Genomic DNA, 24,826 nt, shown 5'->3' with positions numbered 1-24,826 from the left:
TGGTCAACAAATCCCATGAAAAGATCAAAAACAACGTGTTGGTCTGTCTCTGAATACTTTCCAACTTCCCGACCATGTGTGTGCGTTTAGTTAAGTAAAAGTAGTAATACTACATTGTATAAATACATGAAGTATAGTCCTGCATTCAAAATATACTATATAAGTTGCAGAACAATATATAATCCTTTTATGTTATAAGTTTGACACTATATATTTATACTATAGTGACTATTATGACATACTATAATGTGACTTCTTAGGAGACACTAAAAAGTCACATTATTGTATTTACATACTATAACTTTGTTTTAAAACATTTGTTTCAAGACTTTAATATTACTTTTTATGACATAATCCTATGAATTATTTATGACATATTATACTAATTCTATATGGCATACATGCTACAACTTTGTTTTTTTGACATACAAATACTATGACTGACATACTTTTTCATGACATTTTAACACCTATGACCGATACTTTAAATGTTTTTTCTATGAATTTTCTGTCAATCTATATTATGAGTTTTCCTGAACTACTGTACATTTCTGTATGACATACTATACTGTGACACAAAAATGTCCTAGAAAAGTCATTAGAATAGTCTTTCCAAAACATGTCAGAGTATAGTATGACAGTGTACCTGCAACAGAGATCAATCCAAGTATCTTCCTTCTTCCTTTAAAAAGAGAAACAACCACGCCTGGTTTTACTTATGCGATATAAAGTTTATTGCTTGTAAAGAATATTTGAATAGCTTTTTGCAAGATAAAAAAGAAGAATGGATGTGGAACAGAAGCGTTCAACATCTACAACAAGACCCTCAAACCCAAACCCATCGATAGCTAGTGAAGATAAAAGCTAAAGCTTATAAATTAGGTAGGTGTGTGTGTGTGTGTGTGTGTGTGTGTGTGTGTGTGTGTGTGTGTGTGTGTGTGTGTGTGTGTGTGTGTGTGTGTGTGTGTGTTTCCTGGTAATGAAGGAACATTTCATCCAGTGCAACAATGGATTGTGTTTTTGTAACACTACATGTTCGTAGATCCATTAATTGTTGGCTTTGGTCTTCTCAAGGTCTTAGTTGCCATTATTTCTCAAGAGGTTTTCAGATGTTCTGGATGTGTAATTGGTGATTGTGCGGCACGATGAAGAGTAATTTAATTGTCTTTATACATGAGCTACATGAACCTCATTTGTCCTTCAGTCCAAGCTGCTTCTCAGCCACCACTCGCAGTTTGTTCTTCTGGATCTGAAAGGACAGACAGAACAACGAGTTGAGTGTTGTACTGAAGGAGAAAAACTGCAACTGGACGTAACAATTTGAATATTATCAATCAAGACTTAAAAAATAAATGAACAGCTTGATGATCAGTCTTATTAGGCTTCAGGGATTTCGGACCATGAACACTGCGAGTAAAGCGACTAACTTTACTGTTTTTACCTTTGTTGATATCGCTTTAATATCTCTGGTTGTATTAGATCATTGTAATGTTGCAAATGACCAGAACTGCATTACGTATTAAAAGCTCCCAGTTGTTGTAATGGTGGCATGTTTAGATCTAAGAGACCTTCGTCAGCCAGAGAGAACGTTGCACAGTTAAGATTGCTGAAAGCTTTTAATAGTGTGCTGATATTTTGCCTGATTCTTGCCTTAGTTCATTTTTTAAATCCAGGACCTGTAAAAGTTTTTTGAATGTATTTATCTTCAGGACTGCATTATGACATTATTGGATTTTCTAAATGTCCTGAAGTACCTTGACTTGTCAGGTATTTAACTCTCCAAATTAAAAATAAATAAAAGTAATTCCCAAACTGTATTGTTTTGTCAACTGAATTTACCAAAAGAATCTTATTCCATCTAGAAACAGCAAATTCAAATTGAATTAGCAAATATAGATTACAAACAAACTAGCCTGGCTTTAAGGTAACAACATCTGTCACTATACACATTATACATAACTATATAAAGTATTGATCCATATCGCCCATGTCATGTTCTGGACCAGAGGTTCTCAACCGTTCAGGCTCAAAATAAAGCAATATCTACGTGTGACCCCTCGTCCCAGGTGAGGGGACGAAAGAGAGACTTTCCCTCCATAGACTGTTTGACTGGAAGCAGGACTCAGTTTGTATTTTATTCTATTGTAGATTTGAAGTTTTGCACAATTGTGTCAATACAATATTTTGTCCACACAAGCTTATTTATTTTAATTGTGTTGGTAGTAGACTGTATTTTGAGCGTGCATTGTTTGTTTTGTTTGTAGCTGAGTTTTGGGAGGAACAATTTCTCTTTGATCTGCCAGATCGGTTGTCGTTTGACGTGCAGTTTGAGGAAGGTCACGACGCACGGTTATTTGGCTGAACGATCAATAATTTGGCTGCAGTATTCTGGTGTCACTGATCAGGGATCAGGTAGTCTTCTGAGGGACAAACTAGTCTACAGGCTTGTGTTGATGTTTGGTACGCAGGACTTTCTGGACTTCACTGTTAATACTGAGTGGATTCTAAATAAAGAAACTCTTAGACTGGTTTTATCTGACTGCTTTGGGACGGGGTCCGCCACCCTTCTGGGTTCATCTAACAGGACGCAGTGTGCGTGCAGACGAGCTAATAGCTCCCTTTCCCTCCTGTCTGGGGGCGTTCAGGGGCAGGCCTGTTCAAACACAATGACTACACTAAAATATTTCTAAGTGCATCCCATGAGAGAAACACAAGAACCAGAGGGCAGTTGGTGTTCTTGTGTAGGACTCATTTATCACAGACTATTATAGATCCGTTTCTTATTCTTGAAATATAAACTTTGTTTGTCCGTCATTTAGAGGAATATATGAGCTCTTACCTTTCCAGTAGTGGTGATCGGGTAGCTGGTCATAAAAATAATGTAGTGAGGAATCTTGAAGTAAGCCATCTGAAAGGAGCAGATGGAGTCGTTCAAATTGTTTGACAAGATAAATTATTAACCCTTGTGCATCACTTTCTCATGTCCTCAGAGAAACATACTGAAAAATATATATTTATATCATTTTCCACTTTCACAGAGTTCGTATTTGTCTAATGCAAACATGAGACAATGGCACAATCAGGTAGAAAATGTAACATTTTTGAAGCCAGGGCTCTATATTTAAAGCCCGATATAATAAAGTGCATCATTTGATGCTGTAATGGCCGTGGGATCAATAATTGTGGTTTTGATGGGGACATTTTAGTCCTTAAGGGTCTCGCTACACAGTTTATTATAGGAGCTGAGGTTGAACTTCCAAAATAAAAATTAAAAAAAGTATGCCACACGCATTACCACAGCCAAAATGATCAGAAAATTTAAAAGACAAAGTCCCTGGTGAGGCAGAAGGGTTAAATATTTCCATCTCATTATGAAACATTAAAAAGGGAACTGGGCCTCACCTGTCCTTTGCAGTAAGCTTTGATTTCTTCTGCAGTGCAGACCTCTCCGTCCACCAGTTTGATACAGGCGCAGATTTCTTCACCCAAACGGGAATCCTCCACTCCAACCACCTGATGACAAAAAACAAAAAACAAACCTGTTGCTTTGCAGCAAGAAGAAGAAAAAGTATCATTTCTGATACAACACCTACAGTGTACAGAAACATAAAGATTTCCTCCAGACACATTTCAAGACATGAAAATACACGTCTTCGAATGATAATTTGCTGTTACTGAAATTACATCTCCTCCTCCTGTCATTGAAAAAATTAGAAATATACAAATATTGCTGGAATGATCAGTTTATGTGACCCGGTAAGTCAGTAAATAAGTTACATATTACATTAAAATATCAAGTAACATAATTGGCTCAAAACTATGTGACGCATGTTTAGAGAAACGTTCCTCCTCCCTTCAGGAGCTTAATGTGAAAACAAACTGCACAGAGACAATCCAACTTCCAGGTCCCGTAACAATAAGCAAAACACATTTTTGAATTGAGGAATGATTTCTCAACAAAAAGTATATTTATGAGAAAAATGACCATACTGACTTTTGTTTTTCCTTGCACTGTAGCAAAGATGGAAAATAGACTCTGCACACAAATCCATAAATAAAGCCATAAAATAAACACGTATGTTATGTTTTGAGGACAAATGTTATATCTGGAGTGTATATTAAAAATGATCCAAAAGAGAAGGCGGTCGTAAGGCCAGAGAGATGTGCTACCTCATTTATGTTGTACTCATTCTCCCTTATTTTATGGGTGTGGCTTATTTTTTCTGTCAAGATTTGTTTAGAATTTCTGTAATTTTCTTCTGTTGCACGATGTTGTTTATCTATTGGACAACTTAATAAAATTCTAAAAAATAAAGATCACCCAGCAGAAAATCAGACACCTCTATTACATAATATCTCTCATGTCAATCGAACATTCCATAAGTAGAAGAAAATGACTTAATATCCCAAATTTATATTTATTTGGGGAAAATGTATGACGTGTTGTAGTTAATACACACCATACACACACTTATCAGGGCAAATAAGAGCCTTTAACATTTAATACAAAAGTGAGAAGATCCTTCTCTTCCTCCACATCCATAACTGTATTAAATGTTATGCTGTTCTTTGATCACCTGTGCCTCCTTGACTTTAGAGTGTGTGTGCAGGAACTGTTCGATCTCCGCCGGGTAAATGTTCTCTCCTCCTCTGATGATCAGGTCTTTAATCCTGCCCTCGATTTTCAAGTAGCTGTACGCATCCATGCTGCCAATGTCTCTGCAGGAAAACATTTAAACATCAGCAACTGGACTGAAAAATAGTTGACATATTTGTGTTTCAAATATTTTCCTGTGGTTGTCTCATACATTAAAAAAAACTTCATATTTATCTTTTTCTATGGAATACAATTTCACATCCCACATTTGATGTTTTTCTGTTGCGTCAGTGCTGCTTTCAAAATAAAGTTTGATACTGTGTGACGCTTTGTGCAGTATAGATACAAAAGAGATATCCAGTACCTGGCAGCTTCCACTCACCCAGTTTTGTAAAATCTGTCTTTAGTGATGCACTCCTCGGTTTTGTCTTTGTCCCCCCAGTACCCCTTCATCACACAGTGGCCTCTGATCATTATCTCCCCCGTCATCCCCAGAGGCACCACTTCTCCTGTTGTAGGGTTCACGATTTTAGCCTGTGAAGCAGTCGATTTTATACGAGTTATTTATTAATTCCTGTATTACTGTAAAGTAACTCTTAAAGTAACTAATGCTGTCAGATAAATGTAGTGGAAAAATAAAAATATATCCTTACAAGTCCTGTGATGTAGAAGAGTAGAAGTAGCATAATGTGGAAATACTCAAGTTAAAGTACAGTACTTGAGTAAATGTATTTAGTTATTTCACTTTTGAGTGCTTGAAGTGATTTTGGAAAAACATTCTCACTTATATCATATTCATGTTTCATATTCATGTTTCGTTGATAAACATGTATTTCCCTCTTTTTAACACTGACACACGATGCAGGTTACCTTTATTTGACTGTTGACATGGAATAATGTATTTTTGCACGTTGTCTATTGAAGTACCTCCAAGTGGTCTATGATGTAGCCGGTGGTCTCACACTTCCTCTCCAGGTTGTCTGTCGGGGAGGAGAAGAACGTCACGGGGCTGTTCTCTGTGGTGCCGTATCCAATCTGCCAATCACACAAACAGAGCAGAGAGGAGGATTTAATAATAATAATAATAATAATAATAATAATAATAATAATAATAACTTCATTTGAAAAGCACCTTTTAAACATAAAATGCAGCTCAAATGGCTTCACAGTAAGGCATTAAATAAACAATAGAATAAAAGATCCAATGAAAAGGCAGAGAAATAAAAGTAGTTAAAATACTAGAAAAACATAAAAATGTTCTACATTAACTAAATGCTGGCGTGAATAAGTAGGACTTAAGTTGATATTTAAAAATGTCTAAAAAGAGTATATTTATTGATCAACTGTACTTAAATATCCTGTTTTGGGAGACTTTACTTGTCCTCCACAATATTTCCAAAGGGAAATAAAAGTGCTTTTTCCTGATAAAAATTTAAAAAGAGGAGAGAAAGTTATTGTGCTCACAGGTGCAGATTTAATCAGAGGGAGAAAGGTTAAAGACGTGCAGGGCATTTTAGAATGGGAGAACTTTACCTGGAAAATCAGGGAGGAGACGATATTCCCAATAAAATGTTATATTTGTTAAGTAAACTCTAGATTCCATTTATCCTGTGTCGGTCCATCCATCTCATAGATGCAGCCACCTGAAGCCAAACTGACCAGAGCCTGGCTGGTTGTGGCTCAAGTTCATCTTTTCTTTTCTCACCTCACAGCGACAGACTTTGAATAATAACCAAGATCCACAATCACCTTTAAAAAGGAATACTTCACCCCCAAAATGATCATTTGTATAAATGACTCATCAATTACTCCCCACGTGTTACCTCGAATCCCTGAAGAAAACTTGTTTCTCACATGCCTCCACAGTGAGCAAAGAATCCAAAAACTGAGACAAATCTTGATTAATTGAAGTAAGTTGGGCCGCGTTTAACAACAGCAACTGTTTGAGTCTACGTGCCTGCGCAAGTGTGAGACTGTTTATGCAAAAGTGTTTTAAATAGTAAGGTTTTAGTGAAAATGCATGCGTTTGTGAAGTAGTGATCATCCGAGCGGATAAATGAGACTTGGATTTTACTGCACGAGTTGTGTGAGAGTTTGTAAACGGATGTTTTAAATAGTTTTGACGTTTTTAACACGCGGCCTCCATTTACTTAAATTCATCAAGAATTTTCTCCATCTTTTGGATTCTTCGCTCACCGTGGAGGCATGCGAGAAAAACAACGTTCTTCAAGAATCGAAGGTAACACGGGGTGAGTAATCGATACACAAATGGTCATTTTAGCTGTGAAGTATTCCTTTAAGTGCTCACAGGTTTGACTGAAAGACCATTACATAATACCGCACTCCATTTCAAAAGAAGGAATGCACACAGGAATGTAAAGTGACATCTAAAACTTTTCTTTGTAAGTATCTTTTCGCAATTGTTAGGACCTGAAACAGCATCTCACTCCTTGCTAGCCATCTGGAGACTATTATAAAAGCAGCTGCACAGGAGTGGCTCCTTTTCCTGCCACCGCAGACTGAAAAACAATAGAGAAGTCTGGCAGCAGAGCCTGACCTGCCACGTTGTTAAACATTCACCTGTAAACTGAAACTAGAAGAGAGTAGTGTGGTCACGATCCTGGAATTTCTAACTTCCATACAATACCGTGAAAAATATCGATATTCAATACCATTTTAATTGAAGTCACAATATTTTAGATTTTTATTAAAAGATAAATATAACAAGACGACCAATTCTATTGTCTTGGCTATAGTAGCAGAGTGACTGTAGTTAACAAACAATAATTACAACATTTTTACATTAATGAAAACAATATTCTTCGGGAGGTAGTGCACAAGTTTAAAAACCTCTGAGATCCTCACACTTTCAAAAACGCAATAAAATGCAAGTAAAAAACAAATCAAAACTGTGTGTTATTATGTATTGTCAAGTAACAAATGAGTAATATAAAAAATATAATTGAGGCAATTACTATTCTCATAGGCTTACCATAAAGTTTCTTTGTAACATCTAAAAAATGTTTTTGCAAGGAACACCAGCAAAACTGTGTCGGAGAGAAGAGAGAGAGAAAGTGCATCTGGTGTAGGTATATCGATAGTGTAAGTATTTAAACCGTTTAAAATATTCAGAATCGATATGTATTGAAAAAGATCTATATTTTTGCCAACACTAGTAGAGAGCGTATGTCTTTTCTATCATGATTTGTGTGCACATCATGTGCACCCAGCAGCATGATGTCTGAATGAAAGTCCTCCCTTCATGTAAATGCAGCAAAGAGAGAGAAAGTGTCCGAGTCGTCTTCTTGCTCATTCAGGGTTAAATTCTCACAGACACTTGACTTCCTCTTGCAAACCTCTCACTCCAACACTCTGGCAAGCCCTCATTTTTTTCCTCGAGTAAATGTTATAAATAGTGCTGTGTGCTCTGTTTACCGGCCGTCCTCCTCTCAAAGTGCATCGCCCACCTTCGCTCGGTCACCTTTTCACTCCTTCTCTCTCCGTCTGTTTCTCTCTCAACACAAACACACTCCAACTCAACTTTTGTTCTTTAGATCTTCTCTCCGAGTCTTTCCACAGGATCCTTCTGCTGGTTCTTCTTCTGCTAAAAGACTGGAAGTCACTAACCAAGTCAGCGAAATCGTCACCATGCGTTGTGTGAGCTTTTTGTTGCTGGGGACATGCCTCCTGGTCCTGGGCCCTGTGGTGCAGGGAGCCCCAGGCCAGTGCCCCAGCCTGTGCCACTGCCACGGTGACCTTCAACACGTCATCTGTGACAGCGTCGGGCTAAAGAAGATCCCCCGAGTGTCGGAGGTCACTCGTCTGCTGAACCTGCAGAGGAACAACCTGGGCAGCATACCCACGGGCGCCTTCAGTGAAAGCAAGGGACTCATCTCTCTGCACATGCAGCACTGCCAGCTCCGAGAGATCGGGTCCCAGGCCTTCAAGGGGCTGAAGAAGCTCATCTACCTCTACCTGTCCAACAACGACATCAACAGCCTCAAGCCCGGCGCCTTCGATGACCTGGCCGAGCTCACCTACCTCTACCTAGATGGGAACCAAATCAGTGACCTCTCCAAGGGCATCTTCTCCCCAATGATCAACCTCTTCATCCTGCAGCTCAACGGCAACAAGCTCCGGGAGCTGCGGTCGGGGACTTTTGCAGGCGCCAAAGACTTGCGCTGGCTGCACATGAGCGGGAACGAGCTGACGACCCTGCAGCCGGGCTCTCTGGACGACGTGGAGAACCTCGCTATACTTCACCTGGACAGGAACAAGATGTCCACCTATCCCAGTGCGGCGATGAGCAAACTGCGAGTGGTGGAGGAACTCACGCTGGGGAAGAACCCCATGAGGACCATCCCAGACATCGCCTTCCAGAGCTTTGGGCGCTACATGGAGAAACTATCCCTGGACGACATGGGTCTGGAGAAGGTCAGTCTATGGTTTTACTGGGTATTTACTAGCGAGAGTACAGGCAAAAACATGGTTTGTATTTTAATGAACTGCTGATCTACTATCAGACTAGTGGAAAGAAAACATCTAAAATACACATTTAGGTGTTTACTTTACTAACTTTGTCTATTTGTGTCTATGAGATTTCTCCTAAATTCACCAAAGGTTAGCATTAGATAATGCTGCATTTGCATATTTCAACAACACATTTCAGAAGACTCGTCTTAAAGTAAATAATGAACTGGGGAAGTTCCATGGGGATGTCTAGTAGTTTAGTTTTGCCTTAATCACATCTAGTGTCTTGAACAATGTATGGAATTTCAGCTGTATATCTTTAAAGGCTGTTTTCTCAAAATTAGTTTTTTTTCTCAAACTCTGAGCCAGAAATCTCCCCTTCACTAGCATTTACATACACCAAACTTTCCAGTTTCATTCCTATCTATATTTTGAAGGTTTTACTGAGGGGTTTGTTCATATATCAGTTATAACTTTCTTTTTCTTAATGGCGAAAAACTTTTATTTTTAAGTTTCTGATTTATGGAGTGATACAAAATGAAATAATCTTTTAACCAAGCTTTATCAAATGTTCAGATTTCTGTTCTGGAAATGTATGCAAATTAGTGCATATTCAATAAGATAATGCCTCATTTGCATATTTAAACACAGCAATAATTATCTTAATGCAAGTAAACAACATGAGAAGTTTCATGGTGATCCATCAGTTAAAATGTTAACCATATTCACCTGTAGTGTCTCCACTTTCTAACATTAACATTCAAAGCAGTGCAAGCTGCTGTAGCCAAAAAGAGAAGCACTTTTTGGCTTATAATGTAAGGGATCAAGTGCTCCTCATAACCTGTCAAAATATTGTAGAATGTATTTAACTACATTTCAGACAGAAAGGAAAGGTAGAGTCATGCAAGGGACAGAGAGCCAGCTGTTGGAAATATACATACAAGTGTTTTCAGATTCAGAGTTCAAGTAAAATCTCCCAAAAGTAATTAATTGCAAATGATTTTAATCCTCAGCATTAAAAAAAATTAGTTTGAATCAGTTCATCTCATGAAAGGTCCCTTTACCATACTGTGTGTCTGTCTTCACATTTGTTTATTTGACTGGCGAACCTGTCCCGACTATATTTCATCAGCATATTTACAAGTATGGGTTTGCCAATGGTCCACGCCCCCTTGTCTGCTGCCAACAGCCATATTTTCACAAAGTATATAAAAGGGAACTTGGAGATCGCCAGGGCTGTTAAGTTAAAATGAATGTGTGTATCCGCCTCGTGATTCGGATGGGCTCCAAAATGTTCTTCCTTGGCCCATGCGACACACATTCACCAAACCAACAAACGAAGCAAAAAAACAACCTCCTTGATTTAGATAATAAGTCCGTAGTCATGAATACTAAAGTTTGCCAGCTCCACGCTCAAATCTGACTGAATCCATGGTTTTAATCTTCATCATGTAATGATGCTCAGATATCAGAAACATGACAGATGTTTCCACAGCAGTCTGTAAAACATCTCACACAGCTTCACTATGAACGTATACAGTATGAGCTCTATGCTATACCACACTACTTCTCAGACATTCCTAAGTGCACATTTGCTTCATACTTGAGGTTAATCCAATATTTGAGTGTACCTGTGCCACAGTATGGAGTAAAATAACAACCTTCTCACGCTGGGACTGTGAGAGAGCCAGGTGGAGGCAGCAAGAGACGGAGAGTGCCGCGAGATTAAACCATTTTCCAGCCAAATGCAGGTATTTTTAGAGTGTTTTTGTTTGCTGGACCTCGGCCAAGCATGTCCGAGTCTAATTATTACACAAGTGTTATTTTCAGAAAGGTGTGTTTTCTGCTTTCAGCGGGAGGGTCTTGTAAACAGGTCAGGAGGGGTGAGAGGAGACAGGTAAACAGAGGCCGGGTGTTCCACAGTGCATGAAGAGCAGTATTTTTAGCCCCAGTTCAATGGACAATTGGGCCCTTTGCAAGCCTTCCTGGCAAAGAGGGAGACGACAGAGAGAGCGAAAACACCTCGGCCATGCTGGAAGTCATCCATCTTCCATTGCTTCAAAATACCAGACCGGCGGCTACTTGTCGCTCTACAGTGGAAATTTCCAAACAGCCTCATCTCCTCCAGACTCGCATAAAACAACCCTTCAAAGCTCAGCTCCTCTCTCTCATCCACCCTCTTCCTCCACAAGACTTGACACAACTTAGATCGGTTCACCTCGCACCTCTCTGAAGCTTTTAGCACCCTCGCAGTCTCAGGCGCTTATGAAGTCGAGGCAGGGAAAAAAGGAGGGCAGTGACTGTCAGTGTTTACATAAGTGCTGATGTAGAAGGATGGATGAGAGGAGGCTTTCATGCCACAGAAACACTGGAGAGATTCCCTCGCTCAGGATCTGTCTGACAGACACAAGGATTGGCTGTTGGTCAGTGTGCAGCATGTTTTTATCACTGTGAGATTATAACTACAATATTTTCAGGAATATTTGCATTGCTTCATGTCCATTCTTCTCAATAAGGATTCTTTAATCCCCAGCTCCACATAAAAAAAAGTGTCCTAGGGCAAAACACTAAACCCCCAAACCACTCCCGATGGCCAAGCCAGGACCTTTCATGGTAGCTCACTGTGTGTGTGTGTGTGTGTGTGTGTGTGTGTGTGTGTGTGTGTGTGTGTGTGTGTGTGTGTGTGTGTGTGTGTGTGTGTGTGTGTGTGAATGACACACAAGCGCATACAAAATGCAGCCATTCACCAAAAAACTAAACAAGCGTGTCTCCCTCTCCCCTCCCAAACAAAAAGTTCAATCACACTCAATTGTCCCTCCTGGCTCCCTTACAATCAATGGCAACAAAGTAGGGATTTATTAATCTCGTCTCGTGTCTAACTTTAGTGGATCATAACATATCAGGTATGGAATCAATCTGCAAATTCTTCAGTTCAAAATGAGACCAAACCTTTTTATGGATGTCAGTTTTTGAGCTATGACAAAGAGTAAAATATGTCACGACTAGGTAACCATAAGAGGTCCTCGAGCATATAGTCAAAGGAAATCAACAAAACATATTAGGCTGATTGGTTCAGTAGAATGCAAGATAAGCTGCGAACAGACAGACACACTCGCACAATGGAGCACATTATCTCCCCACAGGCATGGCGGAGATAACAATTATTCATGTACGGTCATTTCTTTTTCTAGTTCTCTGATGGTGCGTTCATTGGTGTGACGGCGGTCAAGTCACTGAACCTTGACAACAATAAGATAAAGTTCCTTCCTAAAAGCATCGATTTTGGCACCATCACTAACCTCACCCTCACCAACAACCCGTGGAGCTGCTCGTGCCAGCTAGCTCCGCTGCGAAGGTAAGAGATTCACATGAAACGACGCAATAAAGCCTTTAGGTTGTACAAGACCAAATTCTATACTCCTTATCTTCTGGTTTCTACCTGCAGGTGGATGGACTCTAGTCGCAATCGTCCAGACGCAGTGTGTGCATCTCCACCTCAGCAGAAAGGAAAGCAAGTGAGAGACAGCGCTGCCTTCAGTGGCTGCAGAGTCAAGCCAAAGAGAGCCAAAAAGGGCACACGCCAGTCGCAGCTGTAAAGGTAACTGCCACCAAGCATGCCGAGGACATGATGAGAAAAGAAAAAACGTTCTCCATAATCTCTTCCACATGTCACAAACTGACCAAAGAATAAAATACACAATAAAATATATCGATATTTTGGAAATAAGTTTGTTAGCTTTTTTGCTGAGAAGATAGATACCACTCATGTAGAGCTGTATTTTTATTATTATTACTATTAAATGAATCGCCAACTATTTATATAATCGGTTTAAGTAATTTAAGTATCGGATTCAGTTTCTGTACTTTTCTAAGACGGTAAACTGAATATCTTTGAGTTGTGGACAAAACAAGACATTTGAGGACGTCCTCTTGGACTTTAGGAAACACTCGTCGCCATTTTTCACCATTTGACATTTTATAGACGAAAAAAAAATAGATTAATCAAGAAAATAAGACAAATTAATCGTTAGTTGCAGCCTTACACTAATGTGCGGAAAATATGAAGCTTCAGCCAGTATAAGATTATTTTAGAATAAAGAAATACCAGTCAAAAGATTTTTTTAAAACCTTCAGAGAGAACCAGGCTAGCCGTTTCCCCCTGTTTCCAGTCTTTATGCTAAGCTAGGCTAACTGTCTCCTGGTTGGAGCTTCGTACTTAGTGTACAGACATGAGAGTGGTACCAATCTTCTCATCTAACTCTCGTCAAAGAAATTAATAAACTTATTTCCACAAATGTCGAACCCTTCCTTTTGATTATCTCGCCAACATTTGGACCAATCTACCTCACGTTGCAACATCTTTGTTGCAGAGGAGTTATTTGGATCAGCGGTTCTGTAGAAAGCTGCGAAAACTGGCTCGGTCGGACTTTGGTTAGCTAGCTTAGTCAAACCTAGGGCCAGGAGTGGAAGAAGTATTCAGATACTTTACTTATATAAAAGTACTAACACTGTGAAAATACTCCACAACACGTGAAAGTCCTGCATTCAAAACCTTACTTAGTATTAAAGTATTATCAGCAAAATGTACTTACTTAAAGTATGAAAAGTAATAGTATTAATTGTGCAGTAAAATGTTCCGTGTTTTTTCTATTATATATGATGTTTTTGGATTAATATCACTGCTGCTTTAATGTGAATGTTGCATTTTACTGTTTGGGTCATTCCATACCAACTCGCCAAGACATCACAGTTCATGTTATAGAATTTCTTTAAACAAAAAATCATGTGAAAGCTTCCATGGGTCCCTGCAAAATCTTATAGCTTTACTCTAAATACTTTTATGGTTATGCGTTTTGGAAGGTAGCGCATGTGCTATAGACCCGCATCAAAATCCACACAACAGTGCGGCCATGTCCACTAATGGACGTCTCTATGTTTTCTTTCACACACGTTGCACATTTATCGGTACCGCTACAGTTCAGGTGCCCGGAGTGGTCAAAAAAGTGTGCCACCCTTTAAATGAAGACGTTTCCATGCGTGTCAGTCAGTCTGAATTTTGGAATATATTCAAACCTTAGACTCTACACATATTCTGATCTTAATCATTCTCATGTTAGGTAGAGACCTCAGGTCACACTCAGGTAACTTTTTGGTCATCTCTAATGTCAGGGCTCACTGACAGAGACAGTCTCCAGGACTGACTGTTCTAGGGTAGATAGTCTGGTAGATAATAATTATAGTGGCTTCCTCTCTATTGGGAGTCAAGATAAGTTGTACTTGGCCTTAAATCAGCGGCAGGTGATACTGTCGTCTTCTAGAATGTGTTGTCTATGTGTTGAGGAGCCCTCAACATGATACATCTCTACAGGAGATAAACATGTTTCCATACTTTATGGTCCATTGCCTTCATGCCACCTGCATAGATTGGTTGAGATTGGCAGTGTTTGGTAGATCTGGTATAGTGCGTCCAACGTAAGATAAATACACTGAGAGAAAGCTGGACCTTTAGAATAGATGGTGGCGTACACTGTGACTACATCTCTGTAATCCTACTTTATTTCTCATCCTCTGTTCTCCTTGGCCAAGCTCCAATAAACCTATAGCGCAAGACATCAAGTCGGTCTCCTGCAGCTTCTTTGGTTTCCAGTTTACTCTGCTCACAAATATTTATTTCAGTTATCTGAAAGCCCCAAAAGAGGATGGCGGCGTGATTTACATTTACATTAGTTCTTGTCATTAATTCTTGACATTAACACTAGGAGTCAACAAAGACAGAAATCAAATCTTACTTATAGGGGTTTTAAAACGGTACTTATAAAAATCAGTCAAATTTGAGAGAAACTACTTTTTATCTGTTTATTCAAAATGTAGCATCCACAAATGTGACCACATATTGAAGTTAAATGATAGTTAAGTTAAATCTTTTAAAGTGATCACTACTTTTGCAAAGGTGCAGCTTTGTCTTTAAGTCTCTCCCTGCTATGATGGTTTGGTGTAAAGGTTTTCAGCTGGAATTTTGTACAATACGACTTTGGAGTCAGACGCCACCACATGAAGTTGGTTTTGGAGTGACCCACAGTTGGCTCTGCATGATTTTGTTTTTCACTTCTCCCTCTCTCTCACCACAGAACTCTGTCCAACCCTCTGTCCCAGTCTTCACTTTTCCATGTTGGCCCTTGGGTCCAGTAAACGGAGACCAGGTAATGGGGTCTCCGTTTAATTTGGCTGCTCATTTTGTGCCCTTTCCACAGGTGACTGAGGAGGAGCCTGTCCAGGTGACTGGCTACAAATGCAACAAAAAGCAATGCTGACTCATTCTAGACTGTCCATCTATTCATCTGCCAAATATTGTCACTGGTGTAAACACAGACAAAAACATTCATAGATACACTTGCTCTCCGTCTGTCTCTCTTACACCCAAACACACGAAGAGCTTCATGGACCTGAGACGCAACTTTAAATTAATTTTCCCTCATTTATATCAAAGATAGAGACAAAAGTATGAAGTAGAAATGTGCAAAATTCAGGTAACCACCAAAATAAAAGAATGCATTTGAGTAAATGAAGACTACAAAAAGCATTAAGGACAAACATGTTGTCTTTTCCTGGTGCCTTCAGGAGACAACAGGATAAACAGTGAAGACAAGAACATCTGAATGTTTGTCCCTGAGGACAATGCTCTCTTCTAAGTTTCAATTTATTGATTAGCATGAAAATAATGTAAACTCAAACCGGATGAGCTTGAAGAAAATTAAAAAGTTTATTTACTTTCTTACAGAGGGTTAGAAAAGATTGATACCACTCTTAATGCCTTCAGACTACAGTCATTAGCTGGTTAGCTTAGCTTAGCACAAAGACTGTAAGCATTGGGAAACAGCTAGCCTGGTTCTGTCCAACTGTAACTAAAAAAACCCTACCAATACCTCCATAGCTCACTAATAACATATTAAATCTAGTTTATTTATTTCATACAAAAATTAAAGTGAACTCTCAACACGTAGTAATTTGATCTGTCATTGTCATAAATAAATAATGATTAGTGCAGTGTCCTTTATTTTGGTGGTTACCTGTATAAACAATGAATTACCAATGGCTCCAAAAAGATAGAGGCAGAGAAATACATCCTCAACTCAAACAAGCATCAACACACACTTACCCTCTTTTCTACTTTGTGATGTCACTTTTCACTCTGACACAGAAAACATCCAAGACATTTAAAAGTGACCACAAAAAGGACACCGTTGAAGACTTATTTCTCCAAGACGTTTAAGAGACAATAAGACTTTGAAGATTATTCTGTGAATCACAGCAGACAATTCACAGTTTTGTCTTTCTTTACGTGCCATTTTCCCCTTTCTGAAGATATTTTAACACCCCAAAGCTCTATGAAACTGTATATAGTTTCTTTTAGGCACAGCTAAGAATGTAGACAAGAAGAAGTTAATCTAAAAAGATGAATACATTGTGTTATTTTGTCTAAATCTTTTTAACATACTTAACATTTTCTCAACATTTCACTGATTTAAAGTGTAAGAAAAAGTAAAGAATGTCTTGTACACCAACAATATGTTACTGACTGTTGCTTTAATGCATATCTAATGTATATTCAATATCTTTACATTTCCTTGACTTTTGGAAGGGCTCACATCCAATAAACCTTTTACAAAATCAAGCCTCGTTTTAGTCACCAAATATATATTTTTTTGTATATTCATGCTGTTGCTAAATCTAATGGACTTTTCTCTAAGGATGTGTTTCCCCCTGGTGTGTGAAAATTGAACTGTAAACTAAAACTGAATTTTTGATCACAGTTGTTTGGTGAGAGACATTTGATTTTTATATAAATCTATAATAACAATTTGTCATTTGTAATTTGTAATAGTTGTATTAAGATCGACTCACTGTTATTTCCTTGATGCCCATCACATAAATGACCTTCTTTACAAGTTCTGGAGGACAAGGTGCACCAGCCATGATGCCTACATAACAACAAAACAATAGAAGTGCATGTAATATGTGAAATCAACAGAAATCAGTTTACAAAGACAAAATATGGGCAGGAAAAAAAAAGGTATTACATCCTTAAAATGGTTATTTCTTTGTTTAAACTGAATATCAGTCTTTTTCACACCTGTCTCAACTGATGACAAGTCATGTTTAGCCAAGTCCGGGTGGTTAACCATATCAACATACATGGTGGGGGTGCCGTAGATGACTGTGCACCTGTGAGGAAAAATTGACAAATGAACAGAATGCATCTTCACTGGAAAAACAACATTGGTACGTCATTATTTTTTATTTCAAACTCAAAAACATAAAGAACGGCTCCACACTGCATCAGCAATGAATATCAAAGAATATTAAAAAACTTGTCGGCCAGTCTGAATGTGGCGCACATCTGCTGCTGATAAGGAGACTCTCTACATAATGTGCCAACACGCTTTCATTTCAATTTGCTGTAAAAACATCATACTTTATTTTAGGATAAGATAATCAGTTATTAGTCCCACTGTGGGGACGTTTGCAGTGTTACTGCAGCAAAGGGGACAGTGCAATAACGAGAAGCATCAGTTTTAAAACAGTAAAAAGCTAAATATCATAAGTAGACAGACTGAACGGTTGCATTCACATTATTGCAAATAGGTAATATTGATATGCACAGATTAGTATTCATCAGAAAAATTAATTAAAAGGGAACGTGGGAACACATGCTCTTCTTCTGTTGCTATGACACGGTGTGATTTAGGTCAAAAGTCAAAGTTTGAATGTATTCTTGTTAGATTAGGAGATCAATACTACTCTCATAGCTGTTCCCTTAATATGAAGCTGGTCGCACAAACACAGCTGGACAAATACTCCTTATACAGTGACAGGGTTCATTGGGGTCTATGGTACATTCTTCCTATATTTATTTCTCAGAATCAGTTTAAACTGTGAAAAAAAAAGGTAAATGAGGCTGCCTTACATACAAGTCCTATTGACCATTACCCATACATTATATAAATAATATTAAATGTGTAGTTTAGTAATCAATATCATTTCATGTGCAAAACTGCTTTTTGTTTGCACTTTGCAGTTGTATTATTCCAACATGTAAGCCGAGAAAGTCTGCGATGTTTGAAAACCGGTTAGCACAACAACTTCAAGAATGAATGGGGATTTTATTCTATGCACATTCAATCCTTTGTTACAGGACATTTAAGATCAAACAGCTTTCTGTTGTACTGTATTGGTTTAATAGGTTGTTTTTTTTTTTTTTAGACCTGGCCAATGATTTCAGATATTACCTTTCACTCTCCATAGCTGCTAAATTGGCCTTTCCATCATACCCAGCAGAGGGAAAGACCAGGGAGACTCCATGTAAGGCCATGCACAGCCCACCACCCACAGAACCGAAGCAGTGGTAGAGAGGCACGGGCAGACAGACACGAATGTGAGGCTGTGGGGAGAAATCAAGAGACAAAAGGGTCAAAATTAAAGAAGATGATGAATCATTATGCACTGTGTGGCTCTAGCTTGGGGAAGGTCCCTTTCCTGTCCCCCGTGCACATTAAGCAATGTTTTTCCAGTTTGTTGTAGAAGAACTTTATTAGCAGGGTTATATATTATTTTTATATTTAACAAATCCAATTTAAAAGACCAAACCAAAATCCACATTGTGTCAGTCCATCTCTGATTTCCCAAACCTGCCTGTGGCACTCTATACCAAGTCTACTGGTTCCTAGTAAAGTTAATATTTAAAAAACAGCACAAATAGAAAGTTAATTTTTTTTTAAACAAGCTCAATAATTGACTACAACAGCTGGTCACTGTAATTGTATACAAACATTACTCAAACAGGAAAAAATGGTGCATTTGTTGGAGACTAATTTTTAATGGCAGACAAAGACAGCAAAGACAATGTACGTAAAGATAAACCTGCTGACAGCTGATTCCTGTGAATGGCAACATAAGTTTAGTTAATAAAAAGGTGCCTGCACTGATGTTTGTCATCAATCATTTGTGATTGTCATCAATTTGGTTAATAATGTTCATTCTTTTTCTCAGGAAAATCAAACCCAACAATTCATTTATGTAACCTTCACTGTAATACTTTTCAAATGTGTAGACCTGTTTTCCTCACCTAAATTTCTCTTACGAATTTTCTTCTCTTACGAAAGAAGAGAAGAATATAGCCTTCTCTTCTCTTACGAAATTTCTCTTGTAGATGTACTTATTATATTACATTATATTTATTACCATAATATAAAGGATAAGGCTGATGATATTCTGTGTTTTTCTTATTAGTGCCGGCTAAGGTTTTTTCTAAAGCAGCTGGTCACTGTAGTTTTTATCAAACAAACACCCGTAAATAGTGCATTTGTTGGGAACTATTTTCAGCGGCGGATTAATACACATTTGGTGCTCTAGTGAGTATTTGTGGCAGGTGGACAGTGTGTGTGTGGGATTGAGTCAAAATAAACTTCAGTGTGTGTTCATGGTAATGAAGGAACATGTCAGACAGTGCAACAGTTTGGCTCATTTATGTGTTTTAAATAGTTTTTGGACATCAATAGAGCTCTATGGCACAGAGGAATAACATATCAGGCACACACAAACACACTAGTCTTTTAGTGGCTCCACAGTACACAAAATTTCAGTTAAGACTCACCCTCCAGTTGTATCCCAATCTATTGCCAACAAACTGGGCATTGTTGATGATGCTGTGATGAGACAAGGTGGCACCCTTTGGAGCCCCAGTTGTGCCCTGGTAACAGAAATAATTAGAGAAATAATTTACTGTATTTAAAAAAGCCATAAAAATAGTTTAATAGTCTGTCAAGGTGACTCTGATAGGCTTCTTTCATTGTTCTCCAAACGTGGTGAAACCAACAAGCTCAGTCAGTGATCTTAAACAGATGTTTTCTCTCTTTGTAAAAAGTAAACATTAAAAAGTAAAAAATTGTTGCCGATTGATTGAATCAATGTTCTGCTCTACTTGCAATCATTTGTCTTATCCAAGTTCAGCTTATCTGAATAAAAAAACTTGGTTGAACATATCAGTATGGTATGTAGAGCACTTTGTCCTTATAAATATAATTAAATTGAATAAAAACCGACAACAATTTGAAAAGTACGAAACTATGCATTTTGTTTTATATTCAGATGACGTTTCGGCCCTCAGGTCATCTTCAAGATCAAAGATTATCATCTTGAAGAAGGCCTTGAGGGCCGAAACGTCATCTGAACAAAAAAATAAATGCATGAAGTCTACTTCAAGTGATCAGCACCTCACTACAACCTTTGGTTTACGTTACCTTTCTATTATCTTATACACTGACAAAACTAAAATATGCTCTTTATATGAAAGACCAATTTATTACATGTCCAAAATGTGAAGAATATAACAGAAAACACTTCTGTCCCAAGACAATTTTGATAAAACGTTCCCTGTTCAGTCCAGTGTGAACATTCTTTCCTAGGACATCCTGCCAGAAAGAAACAAAACCTTGCACACACTCAATATTTCAGTTTGCACAGACTCCCCTTAAAAAAAAAAAAAGAAGGTATAATACAAAGTATAGACTCATAGGGCAAGGAGTGGCTAACTTTGAATGGTGTGTTTACAAATAGCAACAGACAATGGGACATATTATATCTAAGGTCAGCAGGAATTCTGCAACAATTACCGAAGTGAACTGGATGTTTATGGGGTCGTCACAGGACAGCTTCTTCTGCAGATCCTGAAGCTGCTGCATGTACTGGCTGCTGCCTGCCTGCATCACATCCTCAAGGTGGAACATTCCTGGCTGTCGATTACCCAGAGTAATCACAGATCGAAGATCTGGGAGTCTGATGGGTAAACCAAATAAAATATGGTTCAATCCCACTAAACTGAGGTCCTCCAAGTTACTCATTAATATACGGCAGCTTTGACTCTTGTCTCTCTCTGCTAGAGTAGCTTGCTACTGCTCAATCCATGTATCCTGTTCAGCCTAACTTATCTTTCTGTAGAATCAGGCTGTAGCTAGAACATTTCATACAGTGGAGGTCAGGAGTTCAAATACTCACCAGCTTGGTAACATGGTGACATTTTTTCACATGCCACCAAAGTTATTAAAGCAGCAACAATTTCTTTGAAGGAACGGAGAGTCAGGCAGACCATGTTGAGAGCTATCGTAGCTTACTAGCTGTGCTGCATCATCAACTTTTACCTCCTGCCACTATAACATTGCTAGCTAAGAGAGGAAAGGTTTGCAGATGTTATGGAAACGAGTCTAAAGCCTTGTTCACACCTGGCAGCACGCATACTGGGTGATCCGATCACAGGTGGACAGCTCTAAGTACAGGTGTGAATGCACCAAAGACGCATCGAGGATGCATTGAGATCTGATCGCTCGATAAGGCGGTCTTCTATGGCCATATTCTTTTAGCAGTGTGTACGCGAACACACACCGACCGCCTACTCAACTGAAATGCAGAGCAGAAGTTTGTGTATTCTAAATTAATACAACATCATCTATATGAATATTTAAACTTTCCCATAATAAAGTTAAGGAAAATAAATTAATCTTTCTTGGGAAAATATAAAGTAAAAAAACCTTAAAAAAGTGAGGTTTTCTGCTCTGAAGCTATATTTAGCAAAAGCTTTTTTATGCCAGACCAAATTATCAAAATGTAGTGTAGAATTACATTTTGAAAATTAAAGATTCTTCATTCAGGTAAGACAATATTTATTTTTATTAATTTGATTACTGTAAAACTTTGAGCAACAACTATTTACATAAATAAATGTTGCAATTATCTTTAGGGTTTCTTGGATGTTCAGTACAAATTCAACCCAATCCAGTGAAAAATAAGCAATTACTGAGGCTTAGAATACACAAACTTCAAAAGTATTTGGAGTAGAGCTATTAGGATTCTGCAAGGACGAAAGGGAGTTTTCACAAGATATGTCTTTCAAGAAAAGCCATAACCTGAACTGAGAGGGCTTGGTGAGTTGGTATGGAATGACCCAAAAGTTAAGACCAGGGACAGCTGTACCTGGCACTCCGGATGTCTCCTGGGGTGGACGACTCGATCTCTGGACATATCTGTGTCAGCATGTCACAGTACTTCTGAGTCCTGAACTGCGTAGGGCACACTATAGCTTTACACCCAACCTGTGGAAATAGGAGCAGAGTATTTCACTTTAATGAGAAACAGTCTCTGCATGTCACAACAATAAGTTATGTAAAAATCACTCACCTTCCGCAATGAAAACTCCACCTCCTTCAGTTGGTACGCTGGGTTCACAGACACCTGTCGGGTTTTAAATTCATTAACAGAGGCTCACTTTTATAAAAGTTGGACCACAGCCAAAACAAAGACAATGTCTGTAAAGTATATATATATATATATATATATATATATATATATATATATATATATATATATATATATATATACAGTATATCTCAAAAGTGAGTACACCCTTTAGATTTTTGCAAATATTCTGTTATATCCTTTCAGGGGATAACATTATCCTACTGAAACTTTGATATAACTTAAAGTAGTCAGTGTGCTGCTTGAATAACAGTATAGATTTATTGTCCTTTGAAAATTACTCAGTACACAGCTGTTAATGTCTAAACAGCTGGCAACAAAAGTGAGTACACCCCATAGTGAACATGTCCTAATTGTGCCCAATGATGTTGTTTTCCCGCCCTGGTGTCATGTGACTCGTTAGTGTTACAAGGATTCAGGTGTAAATGATAAGCAGGGCTGTTAAATTTGGTGTTTTGGGCACAATTCTCTCTGAATGCTGGACAACATGGCACCTCATGGCAAGGAACTCTCTGAGCGGCTGAAAAAAAGGATTATTGCGCTTCACAAAGATGGCCTTGGCTATAAGAAGATTGCCAACACCATGAAAATGAGTTGCAGCACAGTGGCTAAGATCATACAGCGGTTTTCCAGGACAGGTTCCACTCGGAACAGGCCTCGCCAGGGTCGACCAAAGAAGTTGAGTCCACGTGCTCAGCGTCATATCCAGAGGTTGGTTTCCAAAAATAGACGTGCGAGTGCTTCCAGCATTGCTGCAGATGTTGCAGAAGTGGGATGTCAGTGCCCAGACCATACGCCGCACACTGCATCAAATCGGTTTGTATGGCCGTCGCCCCAGACAGAAGCCCCTTCTGAAACCGATGCATAAGAAAGCCCGCAAACAGTTTGCTGAAGACAATGAATCCAAGAACATGAGTTACTGGAACCATGTCCTGTGGTCTGATGAGACCAAAATAAACCTGTTTGGGTCAGATGGTGTCCGGCGTGTGTGGCGGCACCCTGGTGAGGAGTACCAAGACAAATGTGTTTTGCCTACAGTCAAGCATGGTGGTGGCAGCATCATGGTCTGGGGCTGCATGAGTGCTGCCGGCACTGGGGAGCTGCATTTCATTGAGGGACACATGAATTCCAATATATACTGTGACATCCTGCAGCAGAGCATGATCCCCGGCTGAAAAAAAGTAGCAATACAACATATGCAGTTGTAAAGTACGTTTTATATGTGAGAAGTTATGTTCATAAATATTTCACTATAGCAAAGGTATTTTGGTGTCTTATAAATCCATGCGGGCTGGGCATTTGTATATGTGTGTGTGATACAATAAATAACTAATTCACTATAAACAATCTTATAGGAAAAGTAAAAGCCCTGCATTCATAAATGTACTTAAGTATCAAGAGTAAAAAATACTCTCACACTCTTATTAATTAAGTTATTGGATTATTATACATGACATTATTTTTTAAGCTATAACAACACACCAACAGATGCTTGATCTGCGGAGGAACTACAGCTGTCCATTAAATGTTGAGGAGTACAAAGTACAATGTTTCCCCCTGAAATCGGTTGAGTAGAAGAAGTACAGTAAAAGTACAGTAAAAGTAGCTCATAGTTGTACTTAAGTAACAGTGCCTGAGTAAAATGAATAACAGTGCCAACAACAACACAAACACCTTTTGTTCCTGACCTTTCTGTTAATAAAGAAAGTGAAAGTCTAGTGTGGAAATATTAATAGTTAGCCAGGTAACGTTAACGTGAGCTGACGTTTTCGACAACGTGCATGTAAAGAATATCACCAACACATGAAACATTATAACCTGTTACTGTTATTGTAACGAACACTCATAACTGCATTATGATAAGACTTTTGTGTAACGCTTTTGGTAAGTAACGTTACTCTCGCTAGCTAGTGTTAGCTAATAACTTCCATAACATGTGTTACTAACATGTTAGGGTCGCTGCTGTCCTTGCTGCTGTTTGACATGTAGCTAAACAAACTGTGACACATCAATGTGTGCATACACTTTAGGTTATCGTGGCTAATTTGGATGACTTACCAAGAGCTTCCCTTCACGGTCCACGGTGAGCTATCTGCGACGACTTTACTTTTAGTTTCACTTTCAGTGTTGTGACGCATAGTCACCTGTATCGACTCCTTACTCATGAAACAAGGAGATTATACACGACATAGCAAACAGTAAAAAAAAATTTTCCCGTTGTAAATTTGACAGTTTTCCAACATGACGGTTCCTCTTTCCCTCCCTTTAAGCCACAGCTGCATAAAGATACATCTGTCGTTACACATTACGGCCACAAGGTGGCGACAGTTCACATCGGTGTTCCTGAAGAAGTCTCTTTCAAAGCAACAGAGTTGGAAGAAGAACTCAGATCTAGTACTTAGTAAAAGTAGCAATAGTAGTCTCGAAATACCCTGTTACCAGTCAAAGTCCTGC

General features: G+C 38.6%; 2 protein-coding genes across 2 annotated transcripts; one reads left to right on the top strand and one right to left on the bottom strand.

Annotated features, from left to right (window-relative positions):
• Positions 1-368: 368 nt before the first annotated feature.
• On the bottom strand, positions 369-24,357 carry acsf2 (acyl-CoA synthetase family member 2). The gene is made up of 14 exons (XM_029456688.1): positions 24,316-24,357; positions 22,295-22,348; positions 22,091-22,209; positions 20,737-20,899; positions 19,719-19,814; positions 18,355-18,506; positions 17,199-17,290; positions 16,970-17,046; positions 5,525-5,632; positions 4,980-5,131; positions 4,578-4,719; positions 3,403-3,513; positions 2,840-2,908; positions 369-1,249 (listed from the first exon to the last, which is right to left on the bottom strand). The coding sequence occupies exons 1-14, from the start codon at positions 24,355-24,357 to the stop codon at positions 1,190-1,192; spliced, it is 1,437 nt and encodes a 478-aa protein (XP_029312548.1). The 3' UTR covers positions 369-1,189.
• On the top strand, positions 8,246-15,725 carry chad (chondroadherin). The gene is made up of 4 exons (XM_029455649.1): positions 8,246-9,031; positions 12,259-12,422; positions 12,513-12,665; positions 15,319-15,725. The coding sequence occupies exons 1-3, from the start codon at positions 8,246-8,248 to the stop codon at positions 12,661-12,663; spliced, it is 1,101 nt and encodes a 366-aa protein (XP_029311509.1). The 3' UTR covers positions 12,664-12,665; positions 15,319-15,725.
• Positions 24,358-24,826: the final 469 nt, after the last annotated feature.

This window comes from Cottoperca gobio, chromosome 19 (assembly GCF_900634415.1).
Source record: "Cottoperca gobio chromosome 19, fCotGob3.1, whole genome shotgun sequence".
Classification (NCBI taxonomy): Eukaryota; Metazoa; Chordata; class Actinopteri; order Perciformes; family Bovichtidae; genus Cottoperca; species Cottoperca gobio.
This window is presented reverse-complemented; position numbering and strand designations above follow the sequence as displayed.

What these genes read in the sequence shown, in the direction of transcription:
- chad (XM_029455649.1), top strand. Translation starts at nt 8,246, where the DNA reads ATGCGTTGTGTGAGCTTTTTGTTGCTGGGGACATGCCTCCTGGTCCTG. An exon ending in ACGACATGGGTCTGGAGAAG is followed by an intron (nt 9,032 to 12,258) that starts GTCAGTCTATGG and finishes TTCTTTTTCTAG; the next exon opens with TTCTCTGATGGTGCGTTCAT. An exon ending in CAGCTAGCTCCGCTGCGAAG is followed by an intron (nt 12,423 to 12,512) that starts GTAAGAGATTCA and finishes TTCTACCTGCAG; the next exon opens with GTGGATGGACTCTAGTCGCA.
- acsf2 (XM_029456688.1), bottom strand. Translation starts at nt 24,357, where the DNA reads ATGTCAAACAGCAGCAAGGACAGCAGCGACCCTAACATGTTA. An exon ending in TGGAGTTTTCATTGCGGAAG is followed by an intron (nt 22,210 to 22,294) that starts GTGAGTGATTTT and finishes CTATTTCCACAG; the next exon opens with GTTGGGTGTAAAGCTATAGT. An exon ending in ACATCATAGACCACTTGGAG is followed by an intron (nt 5,132 to 5,524) that starts GTACTTCAATAG and finishes ACTGCTTCACAG; the next exon opens with GCTAAAATCGTGAACCCTAC.